Below are 23,282 nucleotides of genomic sequence, written 5' to 3'. Positions count from 1 at the left end.
ATAGTGTAATTAATTTATCACTGATTTGGAGTATTTCTTTATTGCCTTATTAAAAGGATAAACTATTGGCCTGTGAAATATTATTATAAATTTTAATTTCCACAATAAACCTGTTTTAAATAAATTATTGGCAAAGACAATCTAGTCTCCGAGTATAATTTGCCTCAAATAAAACAAAATCTAAGTCTCCACATTCTTCTCAAAGCAGTAAGACCAAATATGGAAAATCCATTTTTATGACTAAATTGACAAGATGCTTTGGTTTTAGAAACCTGTGATACAGGATCCTTTCCTCAGGGCAATTCTTATCAGTCAGTTGCACACCTAGAATATTGGATAACCAGAGTAGATCATTTTTTTACCGCACCTATTCCTCTATACAATAAAATTATTTTCTGTAATAATCATGAAATTAGAATAAAAATGCAGAAAATACACACAGGGAGACTTTTTATTGGACTTTGTATACATAATTATGCCAATAAAAAAAATCTAATGTAAAATTTTTAAAAATTTACATCATAAAAGAAGGTAAAAAGTAACAGGAAAATACCCATTAATTATGTTAATTCTCAAAATCAGGAAAATATAAGTACATAACAGACTCAAAATAGTTTGTTTTGAGCTTTGACTTCTGCAAATTTGTCAATGAATTCATTAAAACTGATCTTCACAAATAATATATTGGGACTTCATCAAGATAAAAAGCTTCTGCACAGCAAAGGAAACAACAAAACTAAAAGGCAGCCAAAGGAATGGGAGAACATATTTACAAATGACGTATCTGATAAAGGGTTAGGCTAACAGACACATGAAAAAGATGCTCGTCACTCATCATCAGGGAAATACAAATCAAAACTATGATGACAACACCTCACACCTGGCAGAATGGCTAAAATTAACAACACCGGAAATGACAGGTGTTGGCAAGGATTCATAGGGGAGCCCTCTTAATACTGTTGGTGGGAATGCAAACTGGTGCCAGCCACTATGGAAAACAGTATAGAGGTTCCTGATAAAGTTAAAAATACAACTACCCTACAATCCAGCAACTGCACTACCAGCTACAAAAATACAGATTTGGAAGGGGTACGTGCACCCTGATGTTTACGGCAGCATTATTAACAATAGCCAAACTATAGAGAGAACACAAATGTGCATAAACTAACGCATGGATTAAGAAGATGTAGTGTAGTGTAGTGGGGGGGGGGGGCAGTGGACCAATATTCAGCGATCAAAAAGAATGAAATCTTGCCATTAGCAACAATGTGGATGGAGCTAGAGTGTATTATGCTAAACAAAATAAGTCAGAGAAGAACAAATATATGGTTTCACCCACATGGAATTAAAAGAAAAAACAAAAACAGATGAGCACATGGAAAGGAAAAAAGAGAATGACAGAGAAGGAAGCGAATCATAAGAGACTCTTTTAAAAAAAAAAAAAAAAGGTAGTCTCCACACCCAGTGTGGAGCCCAACATGGGGCTTAAACTCATGACCCTAAGATCAAGACCTGAGCTGAGATCAAGAATCAGATGCCTAATCGACTGAGTCATCCATGTGCCCCCATAAAGACTCTTAATGATAGCGAACAAACTGAGGGTTGTTGGAGAGTATGGATGGGGGATGGGCTAAATGTATTAAGGAGGGCACTTGTGATAAGCACTGGGTGCTACATGTAAGTGATAAATCACTAAATTATATTCCTAAAACTAATATTACACTATATGTTAACTGAATAGAATTTAAATAAAAATTTGAAAAGATAAATTAAAAGATAAAAATTAAATTGATCTGTGCATATTCATGTTCAGTATGTAATAAAACCAGATTTGTTAATTTACCTTTGCTTATTCCAGTTATAAAATAAGTCATGGGGATGTAATGTAGAGCATAGGCCATAAAGTCAATAATATTGTAATAACTTTGTAGGGAAAGAGATGGTAACTAGACTTATCATAGGGATTACATTTTGTACATTTTGTAAACGTATATATGTAATGTATACATTTTGTAATGTATAAAAATATTGAATCACTATGATGTACACCTAAAACTAATAAGATACTGTACGCTAATTAGACTGAAATTAAAAAGCTTATCTTTGCTCGTAATTAATGAAGAATATGTTTAGTTAATTTTAATTTCCAGTTTCTTTCCTGAAGCAACAGATATAGTCAGGAAGTATCTTAATGATAAAGATGACTTTGACAGAGTTTCATAAAATACCTATTTCACAATAAATTTCAGAAACTTTAATACTATTCATGTCTTTGTTTCTTTAGGATTGATTCTATTTTTTTTTAAAGATTTTATTTATTTATTCATGAGAGACACACACAGAGAGAGAGGCAGAGATACAGGCAGAGGGAGAAGCAGGCTCCATGCAGGGAGCCTGACGTGGGACTCGATCCCCGGTCTCCAGGATCAGGCCCTGGCTGAAGGCAGCGCTAAACCACTGAGCCACTCGGGCTGCCCTAGGATTGATTCTACTAATACCTCTCAGATGTACCCCAGTTAAAAAGCTTTTAAACACAAATCCTCCAAGAACTTAAGTTTTATTTCTTCATCTTTATAATCACTGGGCTATACCTATTTATCTATTTGAAGTTTACTCCAAATCTAATACTTAAACTCTGGAACTTATACTACAACAGGATAGTTGGAAATAAAAATTTTGCCAGAAAAAGCTGGAAGGATTCTAAAACCTTACAAACTTACTCTTGAATGAGGCTAAATATAGCTGAGAGCATAGATACTGGAGAGGGTGGGGGGTAGAGTGTAGGGCTGATTATAAAACTGGGAGTTCTTTGAATTAATTCCTTGTACAATACAGTAGTATTAAAAAAATAAAAAATAAAGATGTACTAATTGGAAGTTTACATATATACTATGAAATTCAAAAGTAACAGCACCAATTGATTAGAACTTGGACCAACAAAAGATTTTTTTAAGAGTATTTGAAAGTGGATGTTGTTTAGAAGTGCTGGTACATGGTGATAAAAAACAGACTGACTTTCAACTTTTATTTTATTATTTGTATTTTAATTTCTCTAAAGACAATGCAATTCCTTATTGCTAGCATTTGGGAAAGACTATTCCTAATGCCCCACCCTTGTCACACCTCCACTATCAATTCACCTTTACCTTTGTTCCAACCCAAAAGCTGGTGAGTTACTTTGCCCAATTCAATCCTATCTTCCTCACACACACATATACAAAAAAACAGCAAATGGAAACTGAGAACTTGGTTATGCTTAAAAATAGAATATTTTTTTGAGAATATAAAGTTGCTACATAATTTGAACTCACTGCCCTTAATATATTATCTGAAATTGTAATAATCTAAAGGCAAAATAAAAATAAAGCTCATTCAGATTTTGAAAGCTCTGTATATGACAAAGGTATGTGGTACAACAGAGAAAAAGTAGCTTAAGAGAGTAAGAATCTAGTCCTAGCTTTGCAAGAACCAGAGATGTGACTATAAGCAGTTTTTTCTTCTCTGGCCTTGCTTGTCTGTAGTGGACGCAAACAGTTCACTTTCCTACAAAAGAGGAAGAGTTGCATGCACAGAGTATTTCTAAGGTTTTTCTCTAACTCTTGTAAGTCTCTTTAGAAACCTTTTTTAGAAATAGTTTTTAATAATGATATTTGATAAATAACTTAAAGCAACTGGCACAATTTTGCTGCCTCAAAGAATTCCTCCCCCTGATCTCCCTTATCACAGTAAATGGCAGCTCTGTTGCTCAGATAAAAAAAAGCTTTGGGAACAACTTTTTTAGATCTCCCTACATCTAACCCATCAAAAATTCTCTGGTCTCTGTATCAAAATTATATCCATATTCTGACCATTTTCTCAGCTACTACACTGCTACCATCTAAGCATAAGCCCGTACCATCTTAACTAGAACTGCTGCACGTTTTGTTTTCACTCTATCAATTCTCCTATAATAGACCTTTCTAAATTTAAGTCATAGGACATACTGTTCAAAATTCTCCTAAGACCTCCCATCTCCTTCAAAGTAAAAACTCTTGGCCATTTCCTTAAAATATCCCTACATGATCTAACTGGGCACAGCCTAGTTATGTGAAATAACTTATGTAAAAACCTGTACCACTATGATCTCATCACCTGCCTTTCCTCAATTCACTCTGCTCTGGACCCTGGCCTACTTTCTCCTTCTCATTTACAATCCCACCTCAGGATCTTTGCACTCACAGTTCCTTCTGACTCTCCCCATGATACCACGATTGGCTTCTTTGCTTAATTCATGTCTGCTCAAGTATCTTCCTTAAAAAGATTCTATCAGTACCTATGTAAAAACAGCACTCTACTCCAATCACTACATATCCCTTTACCCTGCTGTATTTGTCTTCAAAGTACTAATTACCATCTAATAGACTCATTAGTGTATTTTAATTATTAGCTTTACCCCAGTAGAATGACAATAGGTGTTCTCAGTTTTCCTCACTGCTGTTTTCTCAGTACCTAGAAGAGTATGTGGCTCCATAATTGAATGAATAACAAAAGTAAAGGAATCGTTAAATACCAACTGTTTTCTCAAACCAACTGTTTTACAGCTAAACACTGCAAGGTTTCATTTTTTAATGGAGAAAATTATATTTAGAGATACACAGTCTACTGGATTTTATAATGATTTGGGAATAAGAGCAAATTGAACTTGCTTATTTTAGGGTCCTGCAAAAAATCTGAATTAAAAGTATATTTGATTATAAAATTTAGTTATAATTTTATTATTTAAGCTACATAATTTGGTCTATTGAGTATTGCTTTTCTAAGATTAATTTTTAAATATATATAAATTAATATTAGGATTTAATAGTCTTAAAGTGCTTACTACAAAAAACTATTCTGGAATCAACTGCATAATTACATTTCCTCAGTGACCTTGTAATCTCGTGAGCATTTACTCTAGACTAAACAGCCTCATTCAGCTGCCCTGTGTCTGTCGATGAAAGAAGCTTGTTTGACAACTGCTTCAAGCAGAAACATATTTTTTTCCATGACTGCATAAAAAAAGATTTAAAACTTACCAGACTAGAGCCAGACTAGAACTTTAAGCACAAAGGTTCATGTTAGATGTGTGAGCTGATTTCTAATTCAAATGCCAAGAAAAACAGATACTAAAGACATTTTGCTGTCATGCCCAGTGAAAAGAAGTTAATTTAGTATACATGTTCATAATTACAACAAAATATAATATATATACTATATACACATACATATTGCAGTCTTTTTTGTGACTTTTTATTTTTTCCACATTCTTTGATTTTCCAGTATCCTTAAGGCTTTTATAAAACTAACAACATATAAACTTAGGTGGACAGCATCAAAAGCAAAGATAAAACAAACCCCTTTTCTCCATTCTTAGGCAATGCATGTATCATAAATCAATAGGTAAAGACCTTGACCAAAAAACAGAAATTTCTTCAATGTGACTTAAAAAATGCTTCTCCAAAATGGTAAGAAAAATCATTGATGAAACACTTGAAGCATCAGAAACAAGAAACTGCAGTTATCAGAACTAGATTAACACCAGGTCAAGAAGTTCTAGCCAAACTCAATAAAATATAAAATTGAAATCAGATGTAGAACATTTAGAGGAAAAATTCATTTTTTCAGATGATGCACTTCCAAATAAAACCCAGATAGTCACCTAATAGAACAAATATTAGAGTTCAGAAATGTAGCTGGATACAAAATAAAAATACACTTAATCAGTTAGAAAGCATAATGAAAATAATTTTATAACAATAGTATCACAACTATAACAAAAAATTTCTAAGTGAGATATATAAAAACTCAGTAATTTTTATTTTTTTAAAGATTTTATTTATTCATAAAATCTTTAAAAAGGGGGCGAGGGGCACCTGGGTGGCTCGGCAGTTGAGCTCCTGCCTTTGGCCTATGGCATGATCCTGGAGTCCTGGGATCGCATCCCACATCAGGCTCCGTGTGGGAAGCCTGTTTCTCTCTCTGTCCGTGTCTCTGCCTCTCTCTCTTTCTGTCTCTCATGAATGAACTTAAAAATTTATTTATTTATTTATTTATTTATTTATTTATTCATTCATTCATTCATTCATTCAGAGAGAGGCAGAGACATAGGAAGAGGGAGAAGGAGGCTCCATTCATGCAAGAAGCCTAATGTGGGACTTGATCCCAGGACTCCAGGATCACGCCCTGAGCCAAAGGCAGACACTCAACCACTGAGCCACCCAGGCACCCCAAACTCAGTACATTTTAAATACCCATTCTTGGGGCGCCTGGGTGGCTCAGTGGTTGAGCATCTGCCTTTTTTTTTGGCTCAGGGCGTGATCCCAGAGTCCAGGAATCGAGTCCCACATGAGGCTCCCCATGGGGAGCCTACCTCTCTCTGTGTCTCTCTCATGAATAAATAAATAAGATCTTTTAATAACTATATAAATACATACATACATACTCATTCTTTCTAATCAGTTTATAAGTTTAAAGTAATTCCAAATAAAATCCCAAAAGAAGTGGAGCTTGGTTATTATCTAAGGAGTGAAATGAATGGCTATTACCTTAGTTAAGTTACTGGTGGGTTTGGTTTGTTTGATTACCTGTTTCACAATATTTTATTCGAAATTTTCAAATGTACAGGTAACTTGAAAGAACTGGATAGTAATTTGCTGCTTTGGCAATAAAGTTTACTTGGAAGAATAAATGTATAAAAATGCTAGGAATACTCTGAAAAAGATAAATAGCAAAGGAAGAGTTGTCCCACCTGTGCCAAGTAGAATTCTGAGATGGTTCCCAAAATTCCTTGTGCATCTTTGCAAAATCCCTTACCACGGGGAGATACAATGGATTTCATTTCTGAGATTATATGGCAAAAGGGATTTTGCAGATGTAATTAAGATCTCAAATCAGTTGACTATGACTTAATTAAAAGGGAAATTGTCTAGGTGGGCCAAAATTAATCAGATAGGTAACCTTGAAAAGAAAGAGATTCAAAGTGATTTTTCTCTTGCTCACACTGAAGATGAAAGCTGCCATGAGTTCTACATCTTCAAAGAACCTAATTCTCCAAGAATATAAAACAGTTCAGAAGATAACACCCCACCCCACCACCACCACCACAGAACCAGAGCACCTGCTGACATTTTTATTACAACCACGTGACACCTGAGTTACATGGATCTGGGCAACTTCTGCTCAGACTGCTGACTCACAAACACTGAAAATGAATGAGATAAAAATGGATGGTTTTAGGCCACTTAAATTTGTGGTAATTTGATATACAGCAATAGAAAATAAATGCATAGGTTAATATTAAAACATAGCATGAATTTAATAATTATGTGATACTGCTAAAAAATTGAAACATAGATTGATGGAAAATAAAGGGCAGTGGAGAAAAAGTCTTAGTATGTTAATAAAACACATGAGCTAACAAAAAGAAGTATTGGCTACAATGGTCTGGGCCAACTGATTTACTATGCTGAAAAAATAAAGATTCTTTTATAGCTCCTTACAAAAAAATAAATTCCAGATGGATTAAGCGATTAGATATAAAACTGAAGCTATGCAAAAATTAGAATATAAATATATATAAAGTTCCGTGTTGGTTTAGGACTTGCCTTAGTAAAGGAACAATGGAAAATTAACAGGATATCATCGATATAGCCACTGCTCAGAGATTATAACTACTGCATATCATAAACAATGTAAGAATAAAAAAAATAGGGGGTGTTTGGGGGTGTGCAGTTAAGTGCCCAACTCTTGGTTTTGGCTTGAGTTGTGGTTTCAGGGTTGTGAGATCAAGCCCCACATCAGGCTCTGTGCTCAGTGCAGAGTCTCCTTGGGATTCTCTATTTCCCTCTCCCTCTGTGCCTCTGCTACACTCTCCTTTCCTCTAAAATAAATAAAACTTAAAAAAATAAAAAAAAAAGTTTAAAATTTCAAGGGCTAACAGCCTTACTATATAGCTGACTCCTATAACTAAATAAGGAAAACAATACTATCCCAATAAAAAAGGAGACAAGGGGAATAAACAGATAATTCATACATAGGGAGGAAAAGAAGAAAATAAATTACAGGGCGGACTCTGACACAAATATAAAGACAATACAAAGATGCTAAGGAAAGGAAATAGCATGTGCAATAACACAAAAATACCTGAAACACCATAAAGTTCTTTTTTTTTAAAGATTTTTATTTGTTGGGCAGCCCCAGTGACTCAGCGGTTAGTGCCACCTTCGGCCCGGGGTGTGATCCTAGAGACCCAGGATCGAGTCCCACTTCGGGTTCCCTGCATGGAGCCTGCTTCTCCCTCTGCCTGTGTCTGTGCCTCTCTCTCTGTGTGTGTCTCTCATGAATAAATAAATGAAATTAAAAAAAAATTTTTGACAGAATAGGTTCAATGTCTCATCTCAAATTCTTGATAAAGAAAGTTCTATCTATCAACTGAAAATAAAACAATTATTAAGAGCAAAAGATAGGTCATGAAAGCAAGATTACTATGAAGGTGGATCTTCTTTTTTTTTTTTTTTTTTAAAGATGTATTTATTTATTCATGAGAGACACACAGAGAGAGAGGCAGAGACACAGGCAGAGGGAGAATCAGGCTCCCACAGGGAGGCCAATGTGGGACTCTATCCCAGATCCTGGGATCATGTCCTGAGCCGAAGGCAGATGATCAACTGCTGAGCCACCCAGGCGTCCCAAAGGTGGATCTTCTATTCTGGGGACTATACCCTATCCTATCCCCTCAAAAATGAAAAATTTTAATTGCTTTGCTAACAGTAATGAATTTGTTAACAGGTTAGTCACTTTTGGTTGGTTAGTTTTATCAAGGTAGTCTATGGCCACATAAGAAACAAAATTGATAGGTGCTGACAGAAATCAAACAAAAAACTTTCTTCTAATTATCATTAGTTTCTAATTACCTAAGTCAATTCAATACTATTATACTGTCACAAATTTTTTTACTATTGATTAGGTAATAATAGCTAAATAATCTTAGCATCTGGTAAAGAAGGATTCAGGATACTAAACCATCAGACTTTAAATCTGTTTTTTAAAGCTCTCATAACTTGGGGCACCTGGCTTGCTTAGTCAATAAAGCATGCAACCCTTGATCTGTGGTTTTAAGTTCAAATCCCACACTGTATGTACAGATTACTTAAAAATAAAAATCTTTAGGGGTGCCTCAATCTGTTAAGCATTGGCACTTGATTTTGGCTCAGGCTATGATCTCATGGGTGGTGAGATTAAGCTCCACATGGGGCCCTGCACTCAGCATGGAGTCTACTTGGGATTCTCTCTCTCCCTCACCCTCCATCCCTCCTCCTACCCACTACTGCTCATGCTCCCTTGTCTGTGTGCATGTTCACTCTCTCTCCCTTCTCAAATAAATTATTTTTTAAGTAAAATAAAATCAAATCTTTAAAAAGTAAAAAATAAAAAATAAAGCTATCACAACTGATAGACTCACTTATATCACTTGTGTTAACAAGAAGAGATCTTAAAGATCATATTTTATCTTATAAAACAAGTTTCTCCTTATTTTTGTAATAAGCTCAAATGAAAAGCTCATATTAATCACTTCCATCTACTTAAAACAGTAGAGATATCTGATTAAATAATTTGAAATTGATGAATAAAATTGATAAGCACTCATAATTTATAACAGTTAAGAGAATAACTTGTCTTTGGGTGGAAGGTAGTAAAATATTAACTAGAAACACAGTTGATTTATTAAAAAGATAGTCTCAGAGTGCCAATCAATGAGATTACTAAACTAACCATGAAAGCCACTGTCTAGGGAATTTCAATTAGCAGTTAAGTTTTCCCAAAGCCTTCTACCACCGGCACAGAATTAATAATATTGCCTTGAGCGAACCAGAAGAGTACCACTAGTGAGGTGAACTATAATTATAAATTCATAATACTCTCCTGAATGAAAATTTTTCATTTATTCTTCTTCTACTTCTCAAGTTTAACTGACTTTAGAAAAAATCTTAGTAAATAAAAAGCACCAAAAATCTCTTGGCAATGTACTTTTCATTTCATTCTTTATCAAAGTTATACATAAGGACAAAATTGTAGTTCTTTGGAGACACAATATCTCCCAAGACCTTATATCACCTACTCCCCAAAATATATAATTAAAATTATTCCTAGAGTACTTGCACCACTACTTTTGCACCAGCTAAAGTGAAACTGCAAAGTATACCATTCTTAACTTCACCAAGTCACATAGATTTGAAAGCAGATACAAGAAAATAGAAATAAAGTAGTTAATTTACTCTCTATTCGCCTCTAGAAAAACTGAATCTGTTCAGGTTTAGCCTTCTGAAAGTTCCATGTGTATTGCTTACACAGATATAAACTCTGGCTTCAAAAAAAAAAAAAAGTTTGTAGGATAACATAAGATGGAAATTAAAAAAAAAAAAGATGGAAATTTTGTTGTAATAGGAAAAAAAAGAGAGAGAAGAGTAGGAGCTAGAAGATTGGGGAAAGGGGGCGAGCCTGCCATAAATGGATACATGAGGCTCATTAGATGCAAGAAATGGACAACTCTTAGGATAGATGATGTGTAATTATTATATCTTTAGTCAACCTGTTTATATTACTTGTACCCTAAGAGCAGCACCTTTGAAGATACAAATCATTCTTTGAAAAGTTATTTCACAGAACAAATTTTTTTCAGTTTCTCTCTAAATGTTTTCTGAAATTCGATAAAAATATATCCTTAGATTTATAATCTTTTTTTTAATAAGAAAAAAATTAGACAGCATGTAGCTTCAAATAATAATTCCAGAAAAGAAAATGAACTAATAGCATAAGAAATCAATTCAGAATTTATTTTGGCAAATGTTTCAGTATGAGGTCATAACATTACCAAAAAGACTGCTTGAGCTAATCCCAGCTCCAAATACTAAAGCTGTCTGTAACTCAATTCCGTTCTCAAGGTAGAAGGCTAAAGAGATGTGAGATGGATTCTATTGGTAAATAAATAGTTCTATATCCAGAAAAAGTCAGTTTCTTTAGCAATTCTGATATCAGTGTTGATGATCTAGAAATTCCTACACTACTTAGCTACAGATGGCTAAAAAAAACTGTTTCAGTCAAGGTCTATTGACTTAAACATACATGTTTATTTGAAATCAGAACAATCTGCCCTTTTAACTATTGTGGGTATAGAATATATATGTGGTTTTTGTTGAGAGAAGCAAAAGTCTACTTCAAGAAATTCTGAGGGTGCCAAGGTGGCTCAGTCAGTTAAGTGTCTGTCTTCAGCTCAGGTCATGATCTCTAGGTCCTGGGATCAAGCCCTGCTGCTAAGCAAGGAGTCTGTTTCTCCCTTTCTCTCTGCTCATACCTCCCCCCAACACCACCTCGGCTTGTGTGCTCTCTCTCTCAAATAAATAAAATCTTTAATTAATTATTTCTGGAACTGTATTCTAAATAGTCAAAGGTTAATGAAAGTCCCTCACCCACCACCACCTCCGCCCCCCCCCCCCCCGCCAAAAAAAAGTGATCCAGCCTCCTTTATTTAAGTTAAATAAGATTTCAGGTATGAAAAACTTGGGGTAAGTACAAACACTATGGTAATATTTTATCTAAAGGATACTTACCCTACATTTTAAAATCTAAATCATAATGGTAAAGGCAAAACAAAGCCAAAAGGGGCTGCCAAAGTTTATTAAATTGACAATTTACTCAAAATTGTTGGGAAAAAAAGCAGTTAAGCAAGCTACATCTATTTTATACAGATTTCTAATAGAGTTAATTAAATATACACACATATATATAGCAGCAGCAGCACCATAGCAGATTAAAAGAGGGAAATAAGGAATATATTCCATTGAAAATACCCAATAAAAATTGGCAATAGAACACTAAATACAAGAGGAAATGGACTTTACCAAAAAAAAAAAAAAAAGAGCCAGAACTCAGTTGCTAGGAAAAGCAAAGGTTGGCTGCCACTGGGGGAGAATTAGAAAACCTACTGCCACCTTCCTCAACTCCATACTGACACAGACAAAAGCCTTCAACCACTGAGGAAAGACAGGAAACCATTTCTTACCTGTACTAACACAATGATGCAAAGCACAGATCAGGGGACTAACAGGAAACTGTCTTATACCCAACATTTTCTATGCCTACCAACATAAGACAGAGTTCAGTTGTGGGACTGGGAGAGGAATACCAAACTCACCTGCACTCTGAAATAAGAGACAAAAGTTGTTTGCCTAGGAAAGAGACAGATATACCAAAAAAGCACCAGCCTAAGGTTCTAGCACACAAGACCTCCTAAGGCTAAAGTTGGAACAGGAGAACTAAGAAATCCCCTTGTTCCCACCAAAAAGCTAATTCCAAGTAAAGAGGAAAAGCAGTTCATTGCTGGGGAGGAGCACCAAGAGAGAACCTTATATAGCTCAGGCTGGCAGAGCCTGCTGAAAGCTGAGAGTAGAGCAAGAAGACTGAAAAGATTCCTCCAACACTCCAAGTCTCATACTAGGCACAAAGTGGCAAGACACTGTAACTGGAAGAAGTTGAAACCTTTGAGCAACAACTGGAGCAACAACAAGACTCAAACTAAAATCAAACTACAGACTTTATACTTCTCTATACTAATGCCCTGACAGAAAAAAAAAGACATAAATATTGTGGAGCATAAATATTACTTATCTCAGTCTCTGCTGTTCTATCACACAGAATATCCAATACTCAAATAATAATTATAATAAACACAGAAGAGCAGGAAAAATAAATCTATCATCATGACATAAAATAATCAATAGAACCAGACCCAGAGATGATAGAACTATCAAAGAGGCACTTAAAAATAACATGATTAGTAAGTCAAAAGATCTAGGAAAAAAGGCAGAGAATATGTATAAACAGGGAATTTCAGATAAGATATGAAATTGCAAAAAGGATATGGAAATGCTAGATATAAAAATAGCAAGATCAAAGGAAGTCTTTTGATAAAAAAGAAATCCATGAAGGAATAATGGTTGAGATATTTACAAAATATAAACAACAAATTATAGATTTAAGAAGTACAGAGAAAAAAAAAAGTACAGAGAAACTTGGAAAGCTCAGAGAAACTGTATTTTTATATATAATGACAGTTCCTTGTAGAAAACATATAATAAATCTTGTTTTTAATACAATCTGGCAATCTCTGCTTCTTATTTAGAATATTTAAACCTGTGCTATCTAATATGGGAGCCACTCGCCAGACATGGTTATTTAAACTAAACTGAATAAAATTTAAAATTCAGTTCTTCATTTGTACTAGACACATTCAAGTGCTCAGTAGAAGCATGAAACAGAGGGATACTAAACTGGACAGTATAGATATACTACATTATACTTTTTGACTAAATATATTTTGTGGCTCATTTCTCATAAATATAGTTATATTATAAACAGCAGAAAACCAGTACACCTACTCTTTTTCATGGCAAGGTCACAACTCTCATATTTTTACTGGCAGTAATTAAGCTCCTATTTCTAAAAAATTACACAGTGAGCTGAGAATGAATAGCTACTTCAGTATGGCTACCAACAACATCATTAAAAGAAGAACTAATATAATTCAATCTTAATCTCAAAAGCCCTAACAAAACCATACAAAAAAAAAATGTGTACACTTAGTACTAAGCATTCATTTTTCACAAAAGAATAAAGTTCTAAAATTAAAAATCTAAAACTTTTCTAAAGAGTAAATTCAAAATAGTACAAAAAGAAAAGCCCTAAGCATCAGCTCCTCAATCAGAAGTTCTTGAACACTTACCCAAGTCTTCCTAGCATCTCAAGATCAGGAACTTGTGGTCCACATGTCTCTATGTGCAGTGGTTGGTATTCATATAGAGCTTCTTCAAGCTTTTGAATAGGTGCTAATGAAATATGCTGACCCTGTTAGAAAAATTAAGGAAAGCAATACCTTTCATTTTCATTTTACTACTTATTTGTAGACTAAATTCCTCACTCTAAAAGTTATTATCCAGGGGCACTTGGGTGATGGAGTCAGTTAGGCATTGGACTCTTGGTTTCTGCTCAGGTTGTGATCTCAGTCATGGGACTGAGCCCTGAGTCAGGCTCTGAACTCAGTGTGGAGTCTGCTTAGGACTCTCTCCCTTCCCCTCTACCTGTACCCATTCTAAAATACATAAATAAATAAATCCTTTTTTAAAAATAAAAATGTTATCCATTGGGGAGGTCTGGCTGGCTCAGCTGATAGAGCATACGACTATTGATCTCAGAGTCATGAGTTTGAGTCCCACACTGGGTATAGATACTATATAAATAAACTTCTTAAATAACCTTAAAAATAAAATAAAATTTAAAAATATTACCCCCAAAAAAATAAATAAAATAAAATAAATAAAAATATTACCCATTAACTCTATTTCATAGGTATAATTCATTATATTACTGAAACCTACTTTTTATAATTTACACTAATTGACACATGATTTAAAAGAACGTCAAGTCCATCATTAAATTCAAATTTAGCCTTAAAGAGTATAGCTATTCAATACCAATGCAGAATTCAACAAACATATAAGCTTAGTCCATCTTCACATTTTCCTATTTATTATACAGCTTTGACAGTTTTGGTAAAATCAGTATTTTATTGAAAACCCTAACTAGGGAAAAACACTAATGAAATTATTCTCCACAAAATTTTGCCACATATGTCTGTCTACTCTCTTAAGTCTTCACAGTGAATCAACCTTACTTACCAAATGTGTGCGTATCATGTCTACTTACATATACACATGAGGAATTTTGTGCTAAAAACTAAGTTGAATGAAACACTCACAATTTCTCTGAAAAGAAATAACTACTGAACAACTATAATAAAAGGACTGTATTTGATTACAAGCATACAATTCAGCCATCATTACACTGAGATTTATCACACATCTGAGCATAGATTCTAATTTTTAAAAATCCCTGTTTTTTATAGTCCATATTTTCAGATTCTAACTCTAGTTCTATTTTTCTTTGTAGAGTTCTCATCAATTTATTTCCTAACTTTTTAATAAAAATTAGCTCTTAATTAACTCCATCATTTTCTAGTTTATAGTTTATTTCTGCTGTTACTCTCTTAGTTTCCTTTACTTTTCCCCTAAATTACTAAGTTGAATACAGAGTACATTTATCTATTTTATTAAATAAATAAATAAATAAATAAATAAATAAATAAATAAATAAATACCATGACCTAAAAGTGATAAAGTGCAACTGAGTAAATGAGGAACAACCACTGACAATGTTTGCATCTGACTTGTGGTTTTTCTCTTTACTAAATTTATTCCCATGTAGCATCATCCTAGCTAGTTTACTGTCATGTATTAATAACTTCTCTAACAATGTGACCTCAAAAGTACTTCATCAAACATTGCCAAAGGACTAGAACAGACAATTCTCCAAAGATATACAAACTGCCATTAAGCACATGAAAAGACACTTAACGTCACCAGTCATTAAGGAAATGCAAATCAAAACCACAATTATATACCATTTAACAGCCATGACTATTTAGGATGGCTATTATCCAAAAGAAATAAATAAAACCACAGAAAATAGCAAGTTTTGGCAAGGATGTAAAAAAAAACTGCAACTCTTGTGTGTTGCTGGTGGGAATGTAAAATCGCACAGCCACTATAAAAACAGGGTGGTGATTCCTCAAAATATTAAATACAGAATTACCACATTAGCTAATAACTCTATTCCTGCATATATACACAAAAGTAGTTAAAGTAGGAAATCAAACAAATTTTTGTACACTCATATTCACTGCATCATTATTCACAGTAGCCAAAAAGTAGAAGCAACCCACGTGTTCATAGATGTATAAATGAATAAACCAAATGTGGCATATACACACAATGGAATATTATTTGGCCTTAAAAAGGAAGAAATTTTGACCCATGTTAAAACATGGATAAATTCTAAAAATATGCTATGTGAAATAAACCAGTTACAAAAGGACAAAATTGTATGATTCCAACTACCTAAGATTCATAGAGTAGTCAAACTCACAGATAAAGTACGTACAATGGTGGTTGCCAGAAGCTAGGGTGAGACAGGAAGGAGATGGGCTGTTAGTATTTAACAGGTACAGAGTTGTAGTTAGAGAAGACTGAAAAAGTCTAGAGATGGATGGACTACAATGTGAATATACTTGATACCAAGAACCATAAACTTGGGGAGCCCGGGTGGCAGAGCTGGTTAAGGATCCAACTCTTGGTTTTGGCTCAGGTCATGATCTCATTGTCCTGAGATCCAGCCCCATGTCAGGCTCCGTGTTCAGCATGGAGTCTGCTTGAGATTCTTCCTCCTTCTCCCCCTCCTGCTCATTCTCACTTTCTCAAATAAATAAATATTTTTAAAAAAACACTACATCCCTTAAAAAGGGTTAAAATGGTAAAGTTTATGTTATGCATATTACCACACTCAACAAAACTAAAAGACAACCTACAGAATGGGAGAAGATATTTGCAAATGACGTATCAGATAAAGGGCTAGTTTCCAAGATCTATAAAGAACTTCTTAAACTCAGCAAAGAAACAAACAATCCAATCATGAAATGGGCAAAAGACATGAACAGAAATCTCACAGAGGAAGACATAGACATGGCCAACAAGCACATGAGAAAATGCTCTGCATCACTTGCCATCAGGGAAATACAAATCAAAACCACAATGAGATACCACCTCACACCAGTGAGAATGGGGAAAATTAACAAGGCAGGAAACCACAAATGTTGGAGAGGATGCGGAGAAAAGGGAACCCTCTTACACTGTTGGTGGGAATGTGAACTGGTGCAGCCTCTGGAAAACTGTGTGGAGGGTCCTCAAAGAGTTAAAAATAGATCTGCCCTACGACCCAGCAATTGCCCTGCTGGGGATTTACCCCAAAGATACAGATGCAATGAAACACCGGGACACCGCACCCCGATGTTTATATAGCAGCAATGTCCACAATAGCCAAACTGTGGAAGGAGCCTCGGTGTCCATCGAAAGATGAATGGATAAAGAAAATGTGGTTTATGTATACAATGGAATATTACTCAGGCATTAGAAATGACAAATACCCACCATTTGCTTCGACGTGGATGGAACTGGAGGGTATTATGCTGAGTGAAATAAGTCAATTGGAGAAGGACAAACATTATATGGTCTCATTCATTTGGGGAATATAAATAATAATGAAAGGGAATAAAGGGGAAAGGAGAAAAAATAAGTGGGAAATATCAGAAAGGGAGACAGAACATGGAAGACTCCTAATTCTGGGAAACGAACTAAGGGTGGTGGAAGGGGAGAGGCGGGGGGGGTGAGGGTGACTGGGTGGCAGGCACTAAGGTGGGCACTTGACGGGATGAGCACTGGGTGTTATTCTGTATGTTGACAAATTGAACACCAATAAAAAATAAATTTATTATTAAAAAATAAAATAAAATAAATAAAAATGGGTTTTAGATATTCTGATTTATTCATTTACCTTGTTAGAGTAATACACCAGAAAAAAAAAAAGAAGTGAAATACCTAGAAAACTTTAACATAATTTTAACTCCTAACTTCCGTATGTTTCATAGCTTTTCTAAATAAATATGAAACTGTCAAACTAAATCTTTTACTATCTCACAGAAATCCAATCTCTGAACAATGATTCTGACTACAGTTACATGGGTTAAGAAGACTCACTAAGTGGGACATCTTGAGTGACATTTTGACATTCCTGTTTCAAAGTATCTTCTTCATAAGCTGCCAAGTGCTAAATTCTCCTGCCATATGATACATAAAGTCCAGTATTAGTGTTACATTATTAGGTGAGGGGGGGGAAAAGGAGAAGTGAAAAAAGAAAAACTAAGAATTAAAGAAGAAAATCTATTATATAGTCCTAGTAACATAGTAATACAGATTACTTTATTATTCTGTTTTCATTTTATAAATCATGCAAGGCCAATAAAAGATGATATGGAATGGATATTTTCAAGAGCTGGAATACTTTCCAAGGAAAATAATATTCAAAAAGGACAGGCTCTCTTAAGTCATACTAAAAGTGATCGTTCACTAAATACCAACAAAAAAGCCCAAGTTACTAAAGTAATGAAATCATATCATCCAAAATCTTTTCTGCAAATTTGTAGGCACATAAAAGATCATCTAGTATAATAACAGTTAACATTATTTACTCGGTGCCAGGCACTGGTCTAATAGCTTTTTATGCATTATTTCATTGGTATTCACAATAGTTTTATAAGATAAATACTATTATTCCTACTTCACAGATAAGGAACAGGGGTTTAGATAGGTGATTTAGGCCTCTGCGGGAGCGGTGGTTGTTGTACACAATCATCATGGCAGCGGCCAGAGCTCTGGATGGCATGGAGGAACCTGGCATGGACACGGAGGCTGAGGCGGTGGCGACCAAGGCCCCCGCGTGTCCCCTTAACTGCGTGGAGGCCAAAGAGGGCGGCGAGGGCGGCGGGGGCAGCGGGCCGAGGACTCCTGCGCAGCGCCAGGCAACCTGCAGCCAGCCCCGGCCCAGCCCCCTGGGGACCCTGCAGCCCAGGCCTCAGTCAGCAACAGCAAAGACGCCGGCGGCGGCGCAGGCAGGAAGCTAGTGGACCTGAAGATCATCTGGAACAAGACTAAACACGATGTGAAGCTCCCCTTGGATAGCACAGGTTCCGAGCTGAAACAGAAGATTCACTCGATTACAGGTCTCCTTCCTGCCATGCAGAAAGTCATGTATAAGGGACTCGTCCCTGAGGATAAGACGTTGAGAGAAATAAAAGTGACCAGCGGAGCAGAGATCATGGTGGTTGGCTCCACGATAAATGATGTTTTGGCTGTAAACACACCCAAAGATGCTGCCCAGCAGGATGCAAAGGCCGAAGAGAACAAGAAGGAGCCACTCTGCAGGCAGAAACAACACAGGAAAGTGTTGGATAAAGGAAAACCCGAAGATGTGATGCCATCTGCTAAGGGTGCCCAGGAGCGCCTGCAGACGGTACCCTTATCTGGCATGTACAAGAAGTCTGAAGGCAAAGTGAGGCTCACCTTCAAGCTAGAACAAGACCAGCTGTGGATCAGCACTAAACAGCAGACTGCGAAATTGCCGGTGGGCTCCATTAAAAATGTGCTCAGTGAACCTATCGAAGGACACGAAGACTACCACATGATGGCGTTTCAGTTGGGCCCCACGGAAGCCTCTTACTACTGGGTGTACTGGGTCCCAACTCAATATGTGGATACAATCAAAGACACCGTACTGGGGAAGTGGCAGTATTTTTGAAAGCACTTTCACCTCTGGCCCAGGAGACTGACCCAAAGTGAAGGACATTGCTGGGAGAGGGCCGCAGCATCCCTGGATTTCAGAGCTCTGGGACTTTGTTCAGAACAAAAAAACCCAAAAAAACTATATCCACTCTAAGGCGATGTGGTGACTGAAGCCAGAGGTAATGTATTTTCACCATTAGCTTAATTTTAGCTTAAAATCGCCAGTTCCCTTTTCTGGCAGTCAGCTTCATACCATTTTTAAAGTCAACACTGTAGAAATCAATAAATCTGAGTTCCAAACATACATATATAATTAATAAAATAAAAAAATAAAATAGGTGATTTAGCTAGGTCACTCTGTATTAATGGTAGATTGAGGATTAGACATGGCTTTAGAATCTAATAATTTTGTTACATTCTAAAGCCAGTGTTCTTTTCCTCTAACTCCCTTATTTTATAGATAAATAAGTATTTAAAATACAAATTTTCGTAAAATCACATAGTAAGAGTCAAATCTCCTAATTCCTGTCTAGTATGGGTTCTACCTACCTTTTAATATCTTATTTTTAAATAATATAAAGATGGTTGCTCAATTTAAAAGTGTGATCTTAAATTCCGGATAGTTTAAGATAAATTTTTATACAAATTTCTAATAGCTATGGTTGAAACAATGCAGGCTCAGAAACTATTTTTTTAATTATAGCATGTGAAGAACAGTAAACAACACTGTGGTAATTCTGTTTACCATGAGAATGGTAAATTTCATAGGGCAGCCCGGGTGGCTCAGCAGTTTAGTGCCACCTTCAACCCAGGGCCTGATCGTGGAGACTGGGGATCGAGTCCCACATTGGGCTACCTGCATGGAGCCTGCCTCTCCCTCTGCCTGTGTCTCTGCCTCTCTCTCTCTCTCTCTCCTATGAATAAATAAAATCTTTTAAAAAAATGATGCCAAAACTTCACCTTGTAATGTTCAATTTAACTGTCCCCAAAAACACTTGGTGTGAGATAGATGCCCAATTTTTCAAATCTAAAGCCAGGGAAGAACTTACAGGACAAATCATTGACATAATTAAAATTAAAATTAAAATCACCAACAGATAAAAAGTCTTAGCAAGTCCTATGAGGAAAATGTTGGAGTACATGAAAAGATACTCAACATTAATCTTTAAGAAAAATGCAAATTAGGGGTGCCTGGGTAGCTCAGTGGTTGAGCCTCTGGCTCAGGTTGTGATCCTGGGGTCCTGGGATCGAGTCCCGCATCCGGCTCCCTGTAGGGAGCCTGCTTCTCCCCCTGCCTATGTCTCTGCCTCTCTCTGTGTGTCTCTCACGAATAAATAAATAAAATCTTTTTTAAAAATCCAAATTACAATGACAATGAAGTACTACTTCACACCCACTAGTTTGGACATAATCAAAAGAACAGACCATAAAAAATTTTATTGAGGATGTACAGAAACTAGAACCTTTATACATTCTGATGAGAGTGTACAATGGTGCCTCTTTAGAAATTAGCAGTTTTTCTTAAGTGTACAAATAATATATTATGACTTAGTACTTCACTCCTTCCTTTCCAAGAGAAAGGAAAACCTATGACCACACAAAGTCTTGTATGAGATATTCCTAGCAGCATTATTCATAGTAGCCAAATATTGGAAACAATCTACATGTCCATCAACTGGTGAATGAATTCGAAAATGCGGTATATGCAATACAATATGAATATTAACTCATAATTTAATATTAATAAAATATGCTGAATACTAATCATCAACAAAAAGGAATAAAATATTGATACATGCTGCAACATAGATGAATTTCAAAAACATTATGCTGAGTGTAAGAAACCAAAGGACTATATATTGTAGGATTCCATTTACATGAAATATCCAGAAAAGGTAAAAGTACAGAGACCAGTAAAAATCTACCGAAAGCAGATTAATGCTTGTGAGGAGCTAGAAGTGTGAATTCAGAATAACTGCAAAGAAGTACAAGAATCCACTGAATTGTACATTTATAATGAGTAATTTTTTACAATAAGTAAATTATACTTCCATAAAGCTGTTTACAAAATATAAACTTTAAGATGGTGATTCAAATCAACATTGTCGACAATGAAATATCCAAGAACAAATTCTCAGTAAAGGCAGAAAATATAAAACAAACCTAAGAGAAATTCTGCCATCTTTATCATCAAAGTGATAGACAAGTCATGAGAATAAATAAGATCTGAAGGAGGCAAATGTCTTGAAAAACACCCACATTAGGTAATTGAGTACATTTTGCTAATTCTAAGAATATAACACAAAACTAAGGCCTTTTCAACTTTTGTTGTTGTTGTCATATAAATAATAAATAAATGAAACATTGAGGATAAAAATGTAGTAAGAGCCACAGCAAATCACACAACCCAATACCCATGCAAGTAATGTAATGTTTTTACTCCCCTAAAATGTAACAAAATGGAGCCCCTGTTTCTCTTCTAAGATATACCTGAGAGCTCTACATTATATTTCAATCATTTGCCAGCCAAAAATATATGCACACAGGGAAAGATTTTCTAAAATTCAGCTCATTTCCATATAGAAAACATAGAAATATTTGAGGAATAATGCTGACCAAGGAAATTATACATAGCTATAATTTTAAGTATAATTTGAAATATATTCTTTAGCTTTTCTTACTTAGCAAATTTCAAGACTACTATAAAAATAGTTTACTATTTAAAACTGTTAAAAAATAAATAAAACTTAACTGTTAGAGCATCTATACATTACAAATATTACTCATTATTCTTTCTCCTCATATAAAGGAGAAACACAGACTATCTTTTGTGATAACTTAATATCAGGATTTAATTCCAAATAAAAAATTATATGATCTAGATTTCTGGAATCCATTCAGTAAGAAGTGAAATTAACTCTGAAAGCAACTTTAAAAAACTTCTGGTCATCATGTTAAAAGAACACGTACACACTTTTAGAATGCAGCAACCATTTAGAATAACTTTACTAAAGAAAACTATTTTCTAATAAAAGTAACAGCAACAGAAGTAGTTCATTAGTAATCATTAGTATATAGGTTGTTGAAATGAGCAATAATAAAAATACTAAAATGGAAGGATTGAACTTGTCATGATTAGCACCAGGTAATGCATAGAGTTGTTGATCACTATATACTGTACACCCAAAAGTAATATAACACTGAATATTACCTAATTGAAATTAAAACAGAAACTTTAAAAAATACTAAAATGAAAATATCTTTTCACATAAATCAGTATATAATTTATTAAGTACCATAAAAAGAAGCATAAAGTATTAGCAATTTAGGGACTTATCAAAGTTCAATGATTCTGAAAATCCTTTAACACAAATTTTAAGGATTCTCTTAATTTTTCTGTCTTGCTTATATGACTTGTCAGACTAGTCTCGTTTTTAGCATATTTGCTAATAAGTCCTGTAAGCTTGTTTAACTGTATGTAATTATCTGTTTAACATCTTTCTCACCCATTAGACTAGAATACCCAATGTTCACTGCCATTTCTACAGCACAGTACCTGGCAACAAAGAGCTACCTGATGTTTTATTGAATGAATGAATACTACAAAAGGGCATGTGAATGGTCATATGGTATAGCAATATGAACCCTAGGAAAACTCTAAGAGTCAGTTTTCCATATTCTGTGAATTTAAGAACACTCTTACTAAGCATAAACAATTGAAATTTTGTTAATCACAGGTATTGTAAGGGTACATAAGGAATACAACTCTACCTTCTCCACAGTTTAATATTGTTCTCTTTCACTTATTCATTACAGAAAATTTGTGGATGCTTTTTATCCCTAGGCTGGAAATGTGTCTTCTAGCCTCTTAAGAACCCATTTTAACAAAATTTCAGATGATACTGCGGTATTCTGTGGCTATCATCACCTATTCACGCAACAAATAATGAATACTAACTGTATGTCCAAAACTAAAAACTCCAA

At 35.0% G+C, this 23,282-nt stretch overlaps 1 protein-coding gene and 1 pseudogene across 6 annotated transcripts in view; one reads left to right on the top strand and one right to left on the bottom strand.

Moving 5' to 3' along the window:
* The window catches only part of MNAT1 (MNAT1 component of CDK activating kinase), a 189,281-nt gene that overhangs the window by 52,441 nt on the left and 113,558 nt on the right, over nt 1-23,282 (bottom strand). For 4 of the 6 annotated variants that reach the window (XM_072838837.1, XM_072838838.1, XM_072838839.1 and 1 more), the window contains one exon: nt 13,796-13,917. The exons of the other annotated variants lie outside the window; for them this stretch is intronic. In XM_072838837.1, coding sequence (XP_072694938.1) covers nt 13,796-13,917 — 122 coding nt within the window. The remainder of the gene's footprint in view (nt 1-13,795; nt 13,918-23,282) is intronic. 6 annotated transcript variants of the gene reach the window in all.
* On the top strand, nt 18,374-21,414 carry LOC140639416 (ubiquitin domain-containing protein UBFD1 pseudogene; annotated as a pseudogene).

Source organism: Canis lupus, chromosome 9 (genome assembly GCF_048164855.1).
Source record: "Canis lupus baileyi chromosome 9, mCanLup2.hap1, whole genome shotgun sequence".
Classification (NCBI taxonomy): domain Eukaryota; kingdom Metazoa; phylum Chordata; class Mammalia; order Carnivora; family Canidae; genus Canis; species Canis lupus.
This window is presented reverse-complemented; position numbering and strand designations above follow the sequence as displayed.